Source organism: Salvelinus alpinus, chromosome 2 (assembly GCF_045679555.1).
Source record: "Salvelinus alpinus chromosome 2, SLU_Salpinus.1, whole genome shotgun sequence".
Classification (NCBI taxonomy): Eukaryota; Metazoa; Chordata; class Actinopteri; order Salmoniformes; family Salmonidae; genus Salvelinus; species Salvelinus alpinus.
The window spans coordinates 24,646,109-24,666,909 of NC_092087.1; the positions used below are offsets into that span (position 1 = coordinate 24,646,109).

At 43.0% G+C, this 20,801-nt stretch overlaps 1 protein-coding gene across 1 annotated transcript; it reads right to left on the reverse strand.

The window, feature by feature from the left end:
* Positions 1 to 3,997: 3,997 nt before the first annotated feature.
* LOC139557367 (inter-alpha-trypsin inhibitor heavy chain H3-like) lies at positions 3,998 to 12,924 on the reverse strand. The gene is made up of 22 exons (XM_071372099.1): positions 12,713 to 12,924; positions 12,393 to 12,422; positions 12,097 to 12,120; positions 11,537 to 11,691; positions 11,348 to 11,452; positions 11,044 to 11,206; positions 10,836 to 10,946; positions 10,571 to 10,699; positions 10,357 to 10,473; positions 10,053 to 10,221; positions 9,621 to 9,746; positions 9,282 to 9,463; positions 8,891 to 9,076; positions 8,544 to 8,683; positions 8,116 to 8,276; positions 7,940 to 7,966; positions 7,640 to 7,702; positions 7,154 to 7,267; positions 6,717 to 6,918; positions 5,475 to 5,647; positions 4,514 to 4,625; positions 3,998 to 4,404 (listed from the first exon to the last, which is right to left on the reverse strand). Exons 1-22 carry the CDS (start codon positions 12,812 to 12,814, stop codon positions 4,266 to 4,268), a joined length of 2,730 nt encoding a protein of 909 aa, XP_071228200.1. The 5' UTR covers positions 12,815 to 12,924; the 3' UTR covers positions 3,998 to 4,265.
* Positions 12,925 to 20,801: the final 7,877 nt, after the last annotated feature.

Consider the following 20,801-nt stretch of genomic DNA (forward strand, 5'->3'; position numbering starts at 1 on the left):
GAAAAGGGTTAGGGTTAGCTAAAATGCACAAAAACAAAACAAAAAAATCTACTTTCACGTAAATTTGACATCAGCTAGATCACATCTAGAGATGACTGTGACCACCGTGTCGAGGGGCTGTTGTACAAAAGTACAAAGTCATCAGTGATTGGATTTTTCTCTAACCAATCAGAGGCTTTGACGAATTTTCAAACTGTGACTTTACCCGAGTGTGTTCTGGCTCTAGTCCAACCCATCTAGTGTGACCACATGTCCCGGATGGTGCGGGACAGTCCCACATTTTGTCCCGCGCTCCAGAACTATACAATCATATCCTGCATTTTATCAACCAATTGAAACAACACTATTTAGAAAAAAGGTAGATTTGTCCAGTATTTCAGTCAGACATTCTGACCTGTCTCTTGCAGTCACGTTGGCTTCTGAAAAGAGATATACAGCTCTGGAAAAAATTAAGAGACAACTGTAAAATTATCAGTTTCTCTGGTTTTACTATTTATAGGTACGTGTTCGGGTAAAATTAAAATTCTTGTTTTATTCTATAAACTACTGACATTTCTCCCAACTTCCAAATAAAAATATTGTCATTTGGACCATATATTTGCAGGAATTGACTGGTCAAAATAACAAAAAAGATGCAGTGTTGTCAGACCTTAAATAAACAACACAATACTAATGTTTTAACTGAGGAAGAGTTCAGGAATCAATATTTGGTATAATAACCCTGATTTTCAATCACAGCTTTCATGCGTCTTGGCATGTTCTCCACCAGTCTTTCACATTGATGTTGGGTGACTTTCAAGCAGCTCGGCTTTGTTTGATGGCTTGTGACCATCCATCTTCCTCTTGATCACATTCCAGAGGTTTTCAATGGGGTTCAGGTCTGGAGATTGGGCTGGCCATGACAGGGTCTTGATCTGTTGTGTTCCCGCATGTGCTGCAGGTACCCCCCCCCCCCCGAGCACCCCATTGGTTCCTGCATGAACCCCCCCTCCCCTCAAGCACTACATCTTCATGCTTGTGACACTTTGAATGTGGGTCAAACGGGAAATTAAAGTATTATCAGAGTTTTTTCGCACCTGCCTCCCAGCTGCTGTGTACCGGAGTACTCCTTGCTAGCTAGCAGGAGCAACACCGGTAGACAGTGTCCTTCGTTCCTGCCTGTCCACACCGTTTTAACAGAACTGTGGGAAAACAGTGCAACAGGCATCCAACATTAAGGCACATTACCGCCTCCCACCTATGTACCGGAGTCATAGCTTAAAAATAGACCAAAAAGAAGTATAAAGAGGGGTTCCTTCAGATGCAGGAATGCCCACAGGCAGGAATGACGGATTTGCGGGTTGCATTAGCACCCTTCTCTAAATCCATCTAAACTTGGAGAGGACAGTTACGCCTAACTACTTACAAAAAGAATGCTTCTGATGAAGAGCTACAAAAGTAAGTAAATAGCTGCATTAGACTGAAATAAATAATTTAATTTCAGCAAACTTGTAAGGCTCTCCATGCCCATCAGTTGCTCATTTAACAGTTTCTGCTACTTCACCCAATCCCGTTTTAAAAGGCTCCCTTCTTAAGTGTTTTACATTCCCTGAGACCAACCAGAAATGTTTCCTTGGCCAAATATTCCCAGATTTTCATAGAACAGTCACACATGTGATCTCTCATTTCTGCATCACCAAATTTTGAGTGAGGCAAAAGAGTAGGCTAGGTGCTTCAATTGCTCATTCGGTGCAGCTGACTGCAGGGGATGTAGTGCTACCATATTGCAATATTTAATGTTGAGTAAATTTTGATCTGTCCCTAAACGAGCACCATTGTGAGACGTGGCGAAGCGACGCTGAGGTGTGCTCACACCTCAGCGTCGCTTCGCCACGTCTCACAATGGTGCTCGTTTAGGGACAGATCAAATTTTACTCAACATTAAAAATATTTTCACATGACCCTCCCCTTGTACTGTAAAAGAAATTGAACACCCTCCCCTTTCATAGAATTAACTCAAAATAATTTTACACCCACAAATAACTGTAGTGACCCTGTGTTTATGAATGGGGATATCAACTTTGCCACTTCAGCATGCTTTTGTGGCACAGTTAATGCCATGCAGGGCTATGGGCCAGAAGGTTGAGGGTTCACCAACCACCTCGAGCTCACTCTCCCTGCCTGTTTCATTCTTCATGAGCTGAGCTGGTTGCAGACAATGATCAGCTAGGGGGAATCAAATTTTTCCATATGCACAAAAAGCTTATAACACTAAAATGTTGTGCACACATTTGTTTACATCCCTGTTAGTAAGCATATTTCCTTTGCCAAGATAATCCATCCACCTGACAGGTGTGACATATCAAGAAGCTGACTAAACCACATGATCATTACATAGGTGGACCTTGTGCCTGGGACAATAAAAGACTGTGTCATGCCGTTTTGTCACACAACACAATGCCACAGAGGTCTCAAGTTTTGAGGCAGTGTGCAATTGCACGCTGACTGCAGGAATGTCCACCAGAGCTGTTGTCAGAGAATTTAATGTTAATTTCTCTACCATAAGCCGCCTCCAATATCATTTTACAGAATTCTGCAGTACGTCCAACCGGCCTCACAACCGCATGGCGTTGTGTCGGCGAATGGTTTGCTGATGTCAACGTTGTGAACGGAGTGACCCATGGTGGAGGTCGGGTTATGATATGGCCAGGCATAAGCTACAGACAACGAACACAATTACACTTTAGCGATGGCAATTTGAACGCACTGAGATACCGCAACGAGATCCTGAGGCCCATGTTTCAGCCTCATAATGCACGGCCCCATGTTCCAAGGATCTGTACACAATTCCTGGAAGCTAAAAATGTACCAGTTCTTCCATGGCCTGCACATTCACCAGACATGTCACCCATTGAGCATGTTTGGGATGCTCTGGATCGATGTGTACAACAGCGTGTTCCAGTTACCACCAATATCGCACAGCCATTGAAGAGGAGTGGGACAACATTCCACAGGCCAAAACAAACAGCCTGATTAACTCTATGTGAAGGAGATGTGTCACGCTGCATGAGGCAAATGGGGGTCACACCAGATACTGACTGGTTTTCTGATCCACGACCTACCTTTTTTTAAGGTATCTGTGTCCAACAGATCCATAGATTAGGACCTAATTAATTTATTTCGATTGACTGACTTTCTTATATGAACTGTAACTGTAAAATTGTTGAAATTGTTGCATTTATATTTTTGCTCAGTATACATAACATATATTTTCCAACTGTCCTGTTATCTGGTTTAATCTCCATTCTAGATTTCCCTTCTAGCCAATCAGAAACGAGTATTCAACAATGCTGTGGTATGAAGTTTGTTAACACCATCTGTTCTAATTTGCTCACAAAATAGTAATTCAAGAAGATCTAAATGTATACTCCCAAGAAACTGATTGAGATCAAATGATTGGCATGTAAACACTGTTTGGACATTTCACTAGTCAAACGTGAATCCATTCAGGATTGACAGTGATGATGCCATAGCATTAGGTGTGCCTAACTTGGTGTTTGAGGGTATAAAAATGTATGTGTGGGCATAGGCAGACGTTTCAATTGGAAGATGCATTTTATGTATATTCTATAATGATATTCAGTAGGCTACATCTGTCGGTACAAACTTTGAGTGGGTGGAGGGTGCGGCAAAATGTTTTTATGTAGGCTACACTTTTCCCGCATTTGGGTATTTTAAATGTGGTCACCTTAAACCCATTGGTTTCTGGACCAATCAGACGGCCCTGAATGTGTTCACATTTGGTGAAGGTTTGGGAGGTACTCAGATCCAGACTCTTGTGGAGAAGAAACTAACGTCTTTGAGCGTGGAGTAGCGTTTGTCCGGAGCAAGGAGGCTGGATAGCCAGGCAATACGTCAAGCACCACAGTGTTGATTTGTTATCTCTCTGTATATGTTTCTCTCTCCCTTCATCTTTCCCTCTCAAGGGCCAATCAAAATGGGATTAAATGCACACATGTTAGGTGGAAGTGGGCCCATTTATTTCAACAGGTTTTTGTCATCACTATCCCATATCAATATGAAAACATTGAATGTATTCGACAGCAGTTCTCTATCCTGCCACTTATCTTTTAATCAAATGTACTTCGGTCTGATTTTATCTTACATTATCTATGAATTATTCTCATGTCATGATGGTATGTCTATAGCACATACAGTGTGTTGAATCCATGTGAAACGTGTGACTGATGTACTGTTTGAGGAGGTTGACTGCTAGTGTAACAGGCTCAGACGGTCTTGAAGAGTCCAGACATGATGTAATCTGTGTGGTTTCCATCGATGAGGCCGTTGCCGTTGCTATGGATGAACCAGCAGGGGACGTTCTCTCCATTCTTCACATCCCAGCGGAAGTCCCTTTGCCAGCCTCTGCAGAAAAAAAGCAGGGAGGAGAGACAATGATGAGATAAGTGTGTGTGTGTGTGTGTGTGTGTGTGTGTGTGTGTGTGTGTGTGTGTGTGTGAAGACATCACAGTACCTTGTCACTGTAAGCTCCTGCCCCTTCACTAGCATGGTGGCATCTGGTTTCTCTGGCTCCTCCCCTGGGCGCATGTTTCTCACCTCAAACTGCACCCCATGGTAAAACTGACCTGTATGGGGATAATAAAATACATTCTTATTGATCAGATATACAGACATTTTTCCAAATATACTGCAGTAAAACTCCAGCCAGCAACGCAGATTTCATCTGGCCCTGCCAATGACAGGTTATCCTTTGGAGCCCCCTGGTGATACCTAGCAGGCCGTGGACGCTGGGGGAGAGGAGGTGGCTTTCCTACCTAGCAGGCCGTGGACGCTGGGGGAGAAGAGGTGGCTTTCCTACCTAGCAGGCCATAGACGCTGGGGGAGAGGAGCTGGCTTTCCTACCTAGCAGGCCATGGACGCTGGGGGAGAAGAGGTGGCTTTCCTACCTAGCAGGCCGTGGACGCTGGGGGAGAAGAGGTGGCTTTCCTACCTAGCAGGCCGTGGACGCTGGGGGAGAAGAGGTGGCTTTCCTACCTAGCAGGCCGTGGACGCTGGGGGAGAGGAGCTGGCTTTCCTACCTAGCAGGCCGTGGACGCTGGGGGAGAAGAGGTGGCTTTCCTACCTAGCAGACCGTGGACGCTGTGGGAGAGGAGCTGGCTTTCCTACCTAGCAGGCCGTGGACGCTGGGGGAGAAGAGGTGGCTTTCCTACCTAGCAGACCGTGGACGCTGTGGGAGAGGAGCTGGCTTTCCTACCTAGCAGGCCGTGGACGCTGGGGGAGAAGAGGTGGCTTTCCTACCTACCAGGCCGTGGACGCTGGGGAAGAAGAGGTGGCTTTCCTACCTAGCAGGCCATGGACGCTGGGGGAGAGGAGGTGGCTTTCCTACCTAGCAGGCCATGGACGCTAGGGGGGAAGAGGTGGCTTTCCTACCTAGCAGGCCGTGGATGCTGGGGGAGAAGAGGTGGCTTTCCTACCTAGCAGGCCGTGGACGCTGGGGGAGAGGAGGTGGCTGTCCAGGGTATAGAAGCCCAGATAGTCCTGGTGGTAGGGGTGCTGTTTCCACACCTTGTGTAGGATGACCACAAACCGGACCGAGTCCCTGAGGGTGACAGTCAACCTGCGGTCTTTGGTCACCTCCAGGTCTAAACTGTAGGAGGGGAGAGAGATGGAGGTAGTTTAACCAGGAGGACAGGGAGATAGGATGAAACATCAGATTCCCTTACAACCTTCTGTGGTAGTAGGAGTAGCAAGGGAGGTTGCATTAAATCCAGAAACTCTGGTCTCTCTATATACAGTGTATAAATAGGAGTTATATGGAAGCCAGAACAGTAAAATGGGAATAAGTGGGTCATTCCAAAAATTCGGTGCCAAAGAAAACTTCAGATGTCACCTAATTTTTACATCCTCCCATAAAGAGCACTTGTTCGACTTCATAAAACAACACTTTTTCCCATGTCAAGAGGGAGTAAAAAATGACTATACTACCAAATAAAGTAACAGGGTTGACAAATTCTTAAATCAACCATAAATCAACTTGTGAAGGGGGAATGGAAGCTTGTTGCATGCAACAGGGAGTGGCAATTGAGTGCAAGCTTCACAATTTATTTGATTGTTAAAACATTTGTAGCCTGTCTATCTATGGGTAGCAGGGTTGACGTGTTATGCTCGAACCGCTCAGTTTTTCACCACAAAACACTAGAAAATGTCCAAAAAGAGTAGAACCAGATCCCCTGACTTTGCACTATGATTTGACTGTTAGATGTTCAATATTTATTTGTAAAAAAATATTTATAAAGGAATAGTTTCACCGTATTAAACAGAGTTCAGTTCACATAACAGGGTTGACCTTAAAATGAGGGACAGATGTAAATGAATCACTAAACACATGAAATAAATTATCATATTCAGAAATGACTTTGTCAAAGCAACAAAATAACTAGGCCTTTGCAATGATTAAATGTTGGGGTTACGTGGGTTAAAATCTTCCCTAGAAGTAGTGGGGGCACGGAGGGACATGTCATAATGCAGAATTAAACCAAGTCTTTATTCATATTAAAAACAGATTTATTGAATTCTCCATGTTGTCTATATTAAAGGCCACTTCATTTAATATAACAGGCTTTTCAAATTCAATATTGGTGCAGAATTTATACTTTCTACTCAAATGGACGCAAAAGGCACTCTTCTTAGAACGACCCAGGTAAGGGTGGACTTACTTGGCTCCCTTGAGAGAGGCGGTGTCAGACCAGAGGAGTTTGGCCTGCTTGCCATCCTGGGACACAGTGATGTCATGAGTGGTCACCTCCAGTCTCACCCCCAGCCCCTGGTGAACAATGCCAAAGCGACCAAAGTAGGTGTTCACTTTGCCATCAGGGGCCACCTTCTTATCCCCAATGGTCTGGCCATTGACCAAAATACCTGTAAGACAGATTGAGGCAAGCTGTGTTATGTTTGAATGGTTCATAGTGTAATTTTGATATTTGTTGTCTATTTTATGAAACAAGTGTCATGGTTTGGTTTCATGCCTTGTAACATTCAAAGACACATTACTGTCAAAGGTTGGTCAATTTCAAATAATGAATCATTTCTACAGCTATAACTATGTACTTTAATAAAGTGTAATTTCTGTAGTCATTGAGTGGTTAATATTTACCTGCCAGCTGGTCTCTCACTAGGTTGAAGATGGTACCAGGCCTATCGTCTATGTTGAAGCACAGTGCATCCTTCTGCTCTGGCAACTCAATCATGAAATGAGGGTCCCCATCCACTGCAGAGTCAACAACAGATTGTTCCAGTTGTAAAATTTGATTTGGTTGAGGCTAAGCCCATTCAAACTTCTGGATCACTCACTGTAGTCCTAATGTGGCATGACAGCATGGTGGACATTGAAAATACTAAATACGGTTCATTTAGTCTTTAAGACACTGTTGTTTTTATTCTTTATTTGGGCAGTTAACTATATATCCACTGTTTTGTTTTTTGTTTGGTTAAAAGAAGCACAGAAAAAAATACTAAACATAAATATGCAAGTACTGCAGCCTGTGAAAGCAACCTATTTTTGAGACAGTCGCACCAGATAGAAAATCCAGAAGTAACCCATGTCTGACACAACGGTCACTCTGAATGAAGGAGGACCCACCAAAGTATGTGGGCATGTTCTGCACCCTGTAGGTGTTGCTCACCACCTGGGGTACAAAAGGACCTGAAAATCACACCAAAGATGTCAGATGGCAAGTAAAGTTCAAGTACAGTGGTCAAATGTATTTCAGAGATTTGGTCTGAACATAACAAGGTGTATATTACCATCCAATACGGTTAGTTTCTAACCACAAATAATTTGGTGTCAGCTTTCCATGTCATAAATTCAGGTGATCCATAATGACTTATAAATCCATTCAGATGATGAATCCAGTCCTGTCCATTCATGTCATATTCTTACCCAATCTCTGGGCTTTCTGCCTTTCATCTGTCAAACAGCATTAGGAAAAAACTGTCAGACACACACCTTTGACAATCCATACATGGATTTCTATAACCACTGAGATAAACATGTCAAATAAGACACGCCAGATGTACTGGTGGTCTCCCCCTCTCCCATCCCACTTGGTCTCATACCCTCGGTCAACTTGTCGGCGATGAGGGGTTCCTCTTGCTCCTCTTCAGTCTCAGGCTTGGTGACCACCATGGAGGTAAGAGGGGTGACGAAGCTGTACTGCAGGGACATCTCCAGAGCCTGGGCAGTGGCATTCCCCTTCTCCTCCGCAGTTCCAGTCTCTCTGACAGAAAACCATAGGATGAATGGTGTTATTGCATTAGGTTTGGGTTAGAGGTTAGGTTTGGTTTAACTTGGGTTAGGTTTGGTTTAACTTATGTAATATTTAAAAAAAATTATGTAATATTTACAAATGTAGTTACTTTAATATAACCATCTCCATTCATCCCAACCACCAGTGTGTCTTAGGAATTTGGATTATTCTAAGCCACCATTTTGTTCTGGAGTGTTCACCAGACATCAGTAATAGCAGTTAACTGATCACACTGACTTCTTGCTCAACAGTTGTTGGATGGTGAGGTAGGCCCAAAGACGCTCAGTGAAGTCCCCAAAGATGTACTCCTGCTCAGGGTACAGTATGTCCCACTCCTGGGCACTAGCCTGGCCTTTGACAATAAAGTCCTCCTCAAACTTAAAAGAGTGTGAGGGAGTGAGAAAGAGAAAGATGATATTAGATACAGAGAGAAGGAGTGAGAGACAAGCATTAGTTGGGTTAAGCATTGTACTGTACATCATAATGAGTGCACAATGCCATTCAGGTGCAAAGACTGATGAAGATCTGTCTTTCTAAGCTCAGTATCAGGGTGTCATGTTGTGTTGTGCCTGTCTGTTCCTCACCCCCTTTGCAAACACCTCCACCAGGAAGTTATCCAAGCTATTATCAGTGAGCCGGCCAGCTACCACGATCTCTGAGCCGTTGAACAGCTGCTTGTAGTGGCTGGTGGTCAGAGAGTTCACCAGGTTGTCAGGGTAATGCAGGTCCACCTCGGAGAGGAGGGGGCTGGCTACTTCCTCATAGAAACCCTAGGACACAAAGACACACATTACCTAATCATTTATCTTAAATTATTTTCTACAGTGCATTATCACTAATGCCAATATGCAGTATCTATGTATGACCTAGATAGTTTCATCCATCTTGTGACGCTCCCTATCAGTGATATGGTAAAACCAGAAAACCACTGAAAAGTCACTATTGTGAGATTTGGGACACAGCCCTGGTCCAAACCTGAAGCTGGACAGTGGCGTCAGAGCCCTCGTAGATCCTCCGGGCCAGTCCCTGGTTCTGTCTAGACATCACATCCAGAAAGGAGTAGTCCACATCATTCCCAAAGCCCAGACAGAACAGAGACATGTTCCCACCCATTGCATCACGGACATTCTCCTGAATCTGTGGTGTAGAAGACACTCCTGTACACAAACACACACGGCTGGACCATTAAACAAATGTACCATGACCTTACTGGCTTGATCTAATATAAAACAATACATCAGATTGCTACTTCAATGTTAAAATGGCAGCCCAACCAAATAAGGGAGATCAGAAAGGAAGGAAACCTGATAGCACCTGCGTTTGGCATTCCATCTGTCAGTAAGACAATCATTGACACACTCCTCTCTGTGAACTTCTTGGCTTGTTTGTCTTTCATCATTATATCCACAGCTTTCATCAGAGCAGCATTTATATCAGTGTCTAAAAGGAAAACAGGACAGAAAATCAATCCAGGTGTTTATAAACATTTTGTAAGTTCCCTCATAAATGCACCTCACTCAATTTTAGCATACAGCTTGCCCAAGTGTTATATTGCCATAGTTTCACTACTGTACTACGGGCGCCAAAGACGTGGATTTCGATTAAGGCAGCCCCCCGCACCTCTCTGATTCAGAGGGGTTGGGTAAAATACAATAGACACATTTCAGTTGAATGCATTTAGTTGTACAACTGACTGGCTGACAAAATGAATGATGACACAAACTTAATGAAATACATATGACTCACATCCACTGTGCTGTATTTCTTTGATAAATCCTTTGGCTTCAGACACATTTTCCATGGTGGCCTTGGTCAAAGATCCCTTCCATGTTGAGATTTGGTCGTCAAATGTGACAATTCCAAAGTAGTCGTCCTCATGCAGGTCATTCAGGATAGTCAGCATAGCTTCCCTTGTCTATGAGAGATCACAGGCTCTCAGGTCAATCTGAACATCAACTACTATTACAGCTCTCTTTCTCAACCTCTCGCTCTCATATTTTCTCTCTCCCCAGCTCTTTCTTTCAGACAAACTATTTCCCTCCTCTCTTACCTGACGCATTTTGTTTCCAGACATTGACCCACTCCTGTCAATGACGAACACTACATTCTTTGGAACTCTGGGTAAGTCCGGAGGAGCAAAGAAGTGCACAAAGTACCCATTCACTATCTGAAAAAGACATGCTGAGCATCATTAAGACATGAACACCATGAATTGATGGAATTGACCCCAAAACTGATCCAGTATCATATTCAACACAGCTAACCTGGATGTCTCCAAGGGTCTCAGCTCGGTTCACGTCATATTTGATAAAGAAATCCCCGTCAATCAGGGTGCCGTCACAACCTGGGCACTTTCTCTGCTGGTCCATTGTTGGGCAGAATGAGATGTGTGCCTGAGTGAGGGAGGAAAACACAATTTAATACAATTAAACACAAAACAACACATTTCAACACAGCAAAATTGTATTTATCTCTTTGGGACGATATGCTCCATATGCATTTGTTTCATAGAACAGAACAGCATTATACCTTTTTGTCAGTGACTGTTTTCTCCACCAGAGGTAGAAGCTCGTTGGAGATGAAGGTTCCATAGGCATCCAGGAAGGCAATGCCCTGGGGTTCATAGATATCTGCCACAATCTGTTAGAGACATGGACTGGATTGATGAGACACAGGACTGAGTCAAGATGATGACAAAAGTGCTGTTTTGGGGTATAGTGTGTAAACATCTACAGACCTCAAAGTGCTGGACCAGCTGCTTGGGTTTGACCCGGGTCATGATCTCATACTGGCCCAGTTTACGCTGAAGCAACTCCTCGTATGTCAGAATGAAGGTGACGTTACTATTGGCCGCGATGTTCACAGACACTGAAAACTTCTCCATCTTCCTCCCTGATGCCCTAGAGTACACAGACAAACACAGGTACAGTAGGAGGACAATCACATTTGAAACAAAACACAGGCTGTGATAAGAGTATAGAAGTGCTTGGTGTAATGGAAACATCATGTTTGTTCCCTCCTCATTGCCCTGGTCCACTCACTTGACCAGTCCTGCAGTCTGCCCTGTGGAAACAGCTTTCTCATACTGCTTCTTGGCTTTCTCCTTCTCCTTCACCACACCCGTGTACGTCTGACCCTCTATCTCCCTGAGATACAAAAACACAGTTATTCAAACAAACACACATATGCATTCACACACACTTCTACATATGCCATGACTGCTGACTGACATGCTGAAGTTGGTGATGAAGGCGGTCTTCGGCAGATCCACCTCAAAGAACACTTCCTGAGAGGAGTTGACCTTGTTCAGAGCACTGGAGGTTATGACCGTGTGAGCGAAACGAGACGCCACCTTACAGGCCACCTTTACACTGTACACCTCCACCTGAGAGAGGGAGAGATGGAGGAAAAGAGAGAGGAAGAGAGGCAGAGAAAGGAAGAGAAAGAGGGATAGAGGTACATGTACATGTACGTACATAGGAAAAAAAGAGAGAAACAGCAACAGAAGTGTTTTGAAACTTGTGTTTGTGTGAGTAATGACTATCCAATATACCTGTAAAAAAGCTCACACATTTTCTCAAAACATATTTTCCATATACAGCTGAATAGCGTGGATTAGGCTGCATTGACTACAGGATTACTTAAAAAACAAATGATTACAGCTGTACTCTTGTGAAAGAGTACAGCTGGTTCAGTGGTTCCATTTAAAAAGTCCATGAAGGCATGGATTCCTGGTGATGGCTTATCATTATCCTCACAAAGATCATGTAAATATAGTGTATTTCCTTACCTCCATATTATCTGTACTTCTTTTCTGTAAAAAATGTATAGATTCAGACAGTATTATGAATTTTATTTTTGACAGAGTACACTATTTAATACTTGGACATTTTTGACTTTTCAAGTGGCGGAAATCAATACTGTTATCTATACTCAAAAGGTTAGAGCGGTTTTTTTCTGGGGAAAATGTATATTCACCACAGGGAGGGTGTTCAAGAGAAGAAGTCTGACAGATTCTGAGACAGATTCCTGTTTTGATTTGTGTCTGACAGTACAGTTTGAGTCAATGCTGAACTACCACAGTACCTTTAGTATCCTTGTAGCACCATCAGAGCCCTGCGATACAAACCACAGGAGAAGTTTAATTTTAGGATCAGAATGTCATCCAAACTAATTTAAAATTCACAGTCAAATTCATTGTAATGCATATACATAGATATTAGCATGACTGTAAATCAATTAATGTACACACACACAACACATACGGAGCGAAAGCAGAACAGAGACGATTCAAAGTAGATACGGTACAGATATATATAGAAAATCTAGAGTAACACTAGATTATAGCAGGAGCGGCCAGATGTGGTGACAGGACAGTAGATACTATAGTAACCGTGGAGAGTCACCTGTGGTGTGGAGTCTTCTCGTGAGATGACCAGAGCTCCATGCAACAGAGCCGGGACAAAGACAACGCCCCAGAGCAGCAGCACAGTCCACACTCCAGACATAACCAAGACGCAGCTAAACACTGACTTCACTGCTTAGAAAACGACAACCCTTTCCTACCCTACTGCTCCACTCACAGGAGTGACAGACTATGTGTCTGCTTTATACTGGATTAACAACCAGCAGACCCAACCCATTTTTTACTTTTCAAGTGGCGGAAATCGATACTGTTGTCTATACTCAAATACAGAGTTGGGTAACAGTGGCCGAACAAATTTTGCTAATATTTACTCAATCATGTCCTCAAAGGTTAGATAGCTATTCTGGGAAAAATGTTAATAACGAAATATTAATCAAATATCAGATTCACCACAGGGAGGGTGTTCAAGAGAAGAGTCTGACAGATTCTGTGACAGATTCCTGTTTTGATTTGTGTCTGACAACACAGTCTGGGTCAATGCTGAACTACCACAGAACCTTTAGTATCCTTGTAGCAGCATCAGAGCCCTGCGATACAAACCACAGGAGATAAGTTTAATTTTAGGATCAGAATGTCATCTAAACTAATTTAAAATTCACAGTCAAATTCATTGACGAGATCCTGAGGCCCATTGTCGTGTCATTCATCTACGCCATCACCTCATCTTTCAGCATGATAATGCACGTTCCCATGTAACAAGGATCTGTACACAATTCCTGGAAGCTGAAAATGTGCCAGTTCTTCCAGTTCTTCTTGGCCTGCATACTCACCAGACATGTCACCCATTGAGTATATTCGGGATGCTCTGGATTGACGTGTACGACAGTGTTCTGATAGCTGTACTTCTGTACAAAGTATCAGATTGCCCTATGTTGTCATATAGTGTCGAATTTGGGTACTGTAGCTTTTAATTTGCTAACTTCCTGTTAATAAAGAGATCAAAATAATGTTAATAAAGAGATCAATTTGAGCGACAACAGACAGACAAGCCATACTTTTCCGCCTTACTAGGCCTTGGTTAAAGATAAGTCTGAGTAGTTTGCGTTATTAGAAAAGGCTTTTGCTAATTCAAATTGTGTTTATAGAATATTTACTTTTTTACATGTTTATTCTAGTTTTTTAAGTTCCGATGAAGCTAAGCTGATTGCGCCAACTTTCTCTCATTCACTTAACATTGTGTGTTAGCATGCTAGCTATCGTTTCGTGACGGAAGTTAGCTTCTTTGGTTTCTGGATGTATCTAGCTATTTTAAGTGTTCCGATATCTCTTGTGAGAGAGCTAAAGGATAGTTGTTAATACGGACCACCCATCCCGGATCATTCTCATCAGAAACGCTGACTAGCATAGCCTAGCCTAGCGCCACAGGGATATCATATAATATAATTTCATGAAATCACAAGTCCAATACAGCAAATGAAAGATAAACATCTTGTGAATCCAGCCAACATGTCCGATTTTTAAAATGTTTTACAGCAAAAACACAACATATATTTATGTTAGCTCACCACCATATCCCAAAACACAACGCCATTTTTTCACCGCAAAGATAGCTTTCACAAAACCCACAAATAGAGATAAAATTAATCACTAACCTTTGAACAACTTCATCAGATGACAGTCTTATGACATCATGTTATACAATACATTTGTTTTGTTCGAAAATTTGCATATGTATAGCTACAAATCGTGGTTTTACATTGCCGCCATGGTCACAAATGGCACCAAAATGTCCGGAGAAATTTTAGACAGCCATGTAATCTAACAGAAAAACTCATCATAAACTTTGCTGAAAAATACATGTTGCACAGACTCGGTCTCAACCTTTAAGTCTTTACTGAAGACTTATCTCTTCAGTAGGTCATATGATTGAGTGTAGTCTGGCCCAGGAGTGTGAAGGTGAACGGAAAGGCTCTGGAGCAACGAACCGCCCTTGCTGTCTCTGCCTGGCCGGTTCCCCTCTCTCCACTGGGATTCTCTGCCTCTAACCCTATTACAGGGGCTGAGTCACTGGCTTACTGGTGCTCTTTCATGCCGTCCCTGGGAGGGGTGCGTCACTTGAGTGGGTTGAGTTACTGATGTGATCTTCCTGTCTGGGTTGGCGCCCCCCCTTGGTTTGTGCTGTGGTGGAGATCTTTGTGGGCTATACTCGGCCTTGTCTCAGGATTGTAAGTTGGTGGTTGAAGATATCCCTCTAGTGGTGTGGGGGCTGTGCTTTGGCAAAGTGGGTGGGGTTATATCCTTCCTGTTTGGCCCTGTCCGGGGGTTTCTTCTGATGGGGCCACAGTGTCTCCTGACCCCTCCTGTCTCAGCCTCCAGTATTTATGCTGCAGTAGTTTATGTGTCGGGGGGCTAGGGTCAGTTGGTTATACCTGGAGTACTTCTCCTATCTTATCCAGTGTCCTGTGTGAATTTAAGTATGCTCTCTCTAATTCTCTCGTTCTCTCTTTCTTTCTCTCTCTCGGAGAACCTGAGCCCTAGGACCATACGTCACGGCAAACCGGGCATGATGACTCCTTGCTGTCCCCAGTCCGCCTGGCCTTGCTGCTATTCCAGTTTCAGCTGTTCTGCCTGCGGTTATGGAACCCCTACCTGTCCCAGACCTGCTGTTTTCAACTCTTAATGATCGGCTATGAAAAGCCAACTGATATTTATTCCTGATTATTATTTGACCATGCTTGTCATTTATGAACATTTAGAAAATCTTGGCTCTCTCTAATTCTCTCCTTCTCTCTTTCTTTCTCTCTCTCGGAGGACCTGAGCCCTAGGACCATACGTCACGGCAAACCGGGCATGATGACTCCTTGCTGTCCCCAGTCCGCCTGGCCTTGCTGCTATTCCAGTTTCAGCTGTTCTGCCTGCGGTTATGGAACCCCTACCTGTCCCAGACCTGCTGTTTTCAACTCTTAATGATCGGCTATGAAAAGCCAACTGAAAATTATTCATGATTATTATTTGACCATGCTTGTCACTTATGAATATTTTGAACATCTTGGCATAGTTCTGTTATAATCTCCACCCGGCACAGCCAGAAGAGGACTGGCCACCCCTCATAGCCTGGTTCCTCTCTAGGTTTCTTCCTAGGTTTTGGCCTTTCTAGGGAGTTTTTCCTAGCCACCGTGCTTCTACACCTGCATTGCTTGCTGTTTGGGGTTTTAGGCTGGGTTTCTGTACAGCACTTCGAGATATTAGCTGATGTACGAAGGGCTATATAAAATAAACTTGATTTGATTTGATAATTAAAGATACACTGGTTCTTAATGCAACCGCTGTGTTAGATTTAAAAAAATAACTTTAGTAAAAAGCACAGCATGCAATAATCTGAGACAGCGCTCAGCCATTCTCCGCCATGTTGGAGTCAAAAGAGTCAACAAAAATACGAAATAACATCATAAATATTCCCTTACCTTTGATGAACTTTCATCAGAATGCAGCGCCAGGAATCCTAGTTCCACAATAAATCGTTGTTTTGTTTTAGAATGTCCATTTCTTCTGTCGAATTAGCAACTTTGGCTAGCATGTGTAGCTCACGTGTCCATGAAGATTTTTACGCACTTCAAAAAGTGATAATAAAAGTCGAATAAACTGGTCAAACTCAGTTGAGAATCAATCTTCAGGATGTTTTTCTCATATATATCCAATAACATCCCAGACAGAGCATTTCTTCGTGTCTACCTAAGGCATTGCAGACAAAGATATGACAAACCAAAGTGCGTAGCCAAATACTGCCAATATGGCTGACCTCTCACTCCAACGACTCATCTGGTCCCACAGAAGGCTAGACACTTCATTCCACGTTCTACTGCCTGTTGACATCTAGTGGAAGGCGTATGAAGTGCATACAGATCCATAAATACAAGACAATTGAATAGGCAATGCCTTTCACAGAGACCCATTTCAGAATTTTCACTTCCTGTTTGGAAGTTTGCTTGCCAAATGAGTTCTGTTTTACTCACAGATATAATTCAAACAGTTTTAGAAACTTCAGAGTGTTTTCTATCCAATAGTAAAAGTAATATGCATATCATATGATCTAGGACAGAGTACGAGGCCATTTAAATTGGGCACAATTTTATCCAGAAGTGAAGTTAACCCCTATTTCCAAGAGGTTAAGCTATATGGACACTGATTGTGTGAATGTATATAGTGACTTTTTCTCATGCATTTTCTCCTTTCTGTATGTGTTACAGTTTGAGGGCAGAACAGACAGCATGTCCCAGTTCCCGCCAATATCCAGCAATTTTGCACATTCATTGAAGAGGAGTGGGACAACATTCCACAGGCCACAATCAACAGCCAGCACAACTCTATGCTAAGGAGATGTGTCCTGCTGCATGAGGCAAATGGTGGTCACACCAGTAACTGACAGGCTTTCTGATCCACATCCCTACCTTCTTTTAAGGTATCTGTGACCAACAGATGCATATCTGTTTTCCCCGTCATGTGAAATCCATAGATTAGGGCCAAATTGACTGATGTCCTTATATGAACTGTAACTCAGTAAACTCTTTGACATTTTTTCATGTTGCGTTTATATTTTTGTTCAGCATAAAACTGCATATCTAAGGCTCTGGTTTGTTCAAGAAGTGAGGGTAACGGTCAACACGATATCTGCTATCCACTTTTAATTATTTTGGGTATAGGGGAGTGTCACTTATTTTTCAAGCGTTCAGGGAGGGTTTAGGTCAAATATATTTTGCTGAAGGGAGGGCGATTTCATTTCAGAGGTCATTTCATAACCCTTATAAATAACGTTCACTCCCTTATTTTAACTTGTAGACTGACAGATATGTGATATCTGCATATGTTTGGCAGCCCAGCTTACCTTCTTTACAATCTATCCATGGATATGCCTCCTGTTTTTACTTCCACATAATGTTTGTCCATACATCAACACATGGTAGGTAGCAGGCCTATTGGTGCCATTGTGGTGGTACCAGCTGCGGGGAGAGGTGCTGTCCTGTCATCTGAGGGAACCGAGGTAGCTGAGGTTGTGGTGGGATTGGTAGCTGAAGACATGTTGGGATCGTTAGCTGGGGTGTTGGCATCCGATAGCTGAGGTGGTGTGATCGGGAGTTGTTAGTGTTGCGGAGATCGGCCCTGGACCCGGGGACTGGGAGGGGCCTGTCAAGGTCGTGGAGGGGGATGCCATGCTAGAAGGAGACCAGAGAGAGAGACCAGAATTCCCAAATTGGAATTCCGCGTTGGATGACCGTTCAAATAGAGTTCCCAGTTATTTTGAACACGGCATATGTCAACAATGGACTAATGAATCAAATACCAAAATATAGTTTTTGGGTGGAGTATTCCTTTAAGTTCCTACCACAATGTACCAGACAAATGTCCTTCTATAAAGATGAGGCGGCGATGATGATTGTAGAAGCTGTAGATGATGAGCCTCTGTAGTTGGCGAAGTAGTTTGTAGAAGATGGCAGGTGCCACCTGTGCCGTCGAATCAAATGGGGTTTTACAAAAACCAGTCTGCACAGAACGTACAGAATAATCAATTATATAGTCTTACTTTTATCAACAAAGTTTCAGTAACAACAATTTTTTACATATGTGGTCTCAAAAGGATTTGCAGATTTTTCAAAACCCACGTTCTTCTCCAATGCGACAAGACAACTACAGGCAGGCGCCATCTCTCTCACACAAAGAAATGCACATGTAACTATAGCAAATGCAAAATGTTCTAAAATCTAAATGATCTTCACTCTTGAAAGCATACACGCTTACGTCAATATCCTGACTGGTTTTAGATATCCTGACTCGTAAATATCATGTACACGTTAGTTATTCATCAGTTGGTGGCAGCCAGTGGGGAGGTGTGCTGCCACTGACCAGAGAGCTAGGCTAGGTTTCTAGTACAGACAGTGGCTTCATGAGGTAGTCACCTGGAATTATCAGGAACTCCTTGTTAAAAGTTCATTTGTGGAATTTCTTTCCTTCTTAATGTGTTTGAGCCAATGAGTTGTGTTATGACAAGGTAGGGATGGTATACAGAAGATAGGCCTATTTGGTAAAAGACCAAGTCCATATTATGGCAAGAACAGCTCAAACAAGCAGAGAAACAACAGTCCATCATTACTTTAAGACATTAAGTTCAGTCAATCCGGAACATTTCAAGAACAGTCACAAAAACCATCATGCACTACGATGAAAATGGCTCTCATGAGGACCGCCAAAGGAATGGAAGACCCAGAGTTACCTCGGCTGCAGAGGATAAGTTCATTACAGTTACCAGCCTCAGAAGTTGCAGCCCAAATAAATGCTTCACAGAGTTCAAGTAACAGACACATCTCAACATCCACTGTTCAGAGGAGACTGTGTGAATCATGCCTTCCTGGTCGAATTGCTGCAAATAAACCACTACTAAAGGACACCAATAATAAGAAGAGACTTGCTTGGGCCAAGAAACACGAGCAATGGACATTAGACTGGTTGAAATCTGTCCTTTGGTCTGATGAGACCAAATTTGAGATTTTTTGGTTCCAACCGCTGTGTCTTTGTGAGACGTAGCGTAGGTGAACGGATGATCTCTGCATGTGTGGTTCCCACCGTGAAGCATGGAGGAGGTGGTATGATGGTGTGGGGGTGCTTTGCTGGTGACACTGTCAGTGATTTATTTAGAATTCAAGGCACACTTAACCAGCATGGCTACCACAGCATTCTACAGCGATACACCATCCTATCTGGTTTGAGCTTAGTGGGAGTATCATTTGTTTTTCAACAGGACAATTACCCAGCACACCTCCATGCTGTGTAAGGGCTATTTGACCAAGGAGAGTGATGGAGTGCTGCATCAGATGACCTGGCCTCCACAATAACCCGACCACAACCCAATTGAGATGGTTTGTGATGAGTTGTACCGCAGAGTGAAGTAAAAGAAGCCAACAAGTACTCAGCATATGTAGGAACTCCTTCACGACTGTTGGAAAAGCATTCCAGGTTAAGCTGGTTGAGAGAATGCCAAGAGTCTGGCAATCAAGGCAAAGGGTGGCTACTTTGAAAAATCTCAAATTATATTTTGATTCGTTTAATCCTTTTTTGGTTACTACATGATTCCATATGGGGCTCCCGAGTGGTGCAGCGGTCAAAGGCACTGCATCTCAGTGCTAGAGGCATCACTACAGACCCTGGTTCGATTCCAGGCTGTATCCCAGGGAGTCCCATAGGGCCGCGCGCAATTCGTCCAGTGTCGTCCGGTTTAGGCCGTCATTGTAAATTTGAATTTGTTCTTAACTGACTTGCCTAGTTAAATTAAGGTAAAAAAGAAAATCATAGTTTTGATGTCTTCACTATTATTCTACAATGTAGAAAATAGCAAAAATATAGAAGAACTCTTGAATGAGTAGGTGTCCAAATTTGACAGGTACTGTATATGTATTTATAAAAAATGTTGCCTGTTATTTTGGCATTAATATGTGTCAAGTATCAGTTTGCAAACAATAAAGCTGCATACAAACTTGGTCTCTTTTTAGCTTTCTTGAGTAAAGCAGCTCCAAAATGCAGGAGTTTCAGCCTAGCTCAGTGCAATCTGTGAAGGTGGGGCAGCCAGCGGAAAATACGGAGCGTAGGGGTTGGTAATGCCCTCTAGTTGCGCCGTGATTGGCTCAGTGTTCTTTCACTCATGGGGACACTACGTCACCACAAAATCTACAGGTAAAGCTAGAAAATTCAAGCCCCTTGAGTGCTGCCATAGAGTTACATTAGAAGTGCCCATCCGAGAAGGCTCAAGGTCATTTGACACAGAGAAAACGACGTCAAATCACATATCTACAGTAGCTTTAATTGGACTGATCATGTCAACATACTTTAAAAATCTTAGCTAGCAGTCATCATCATGAATAAAGTTGACAATCTACTGGCAAATCCTCTTCACACGAAGAGAAATAATGAAGAGATATTATAGATAAAACTTATCGGTGCTCATCAGAAATTGGATATAAACATTACACAAGTTGGAAATCCCAAATTCAACAATGAGGGGTTTGGAAGAAATCAGTGGCATTGCAAAGCAATCACTAGCCTGCTATTCAGCGGAGTGGGTCTGTTGTTCAAGTCTGGGTTTA

Coding starts and splice junctions, on each gene's coding strand:
- LOC139557367 (XM_071372099.1), bottom strand. CDS start 12,814: ATGTCTGGAGTGTGGACTGTGCTGCTGCTCTGGGGCGTTGTCTTTGTC. Junction 10,222..10,356: donor CTGGAAACAAAATGCGTCAG/GTAAGAGAGGAG, acceptor GATCTCTCATAG/ACAAGGGAAGCTATGCTGAC. Junction 7,268..7,639: donor GAACATGCCCACATACTTTG/GTGGGTCCTCCT, acceptor TTGACTCTGCAG/TGGATGGGGACCCTCATTTC.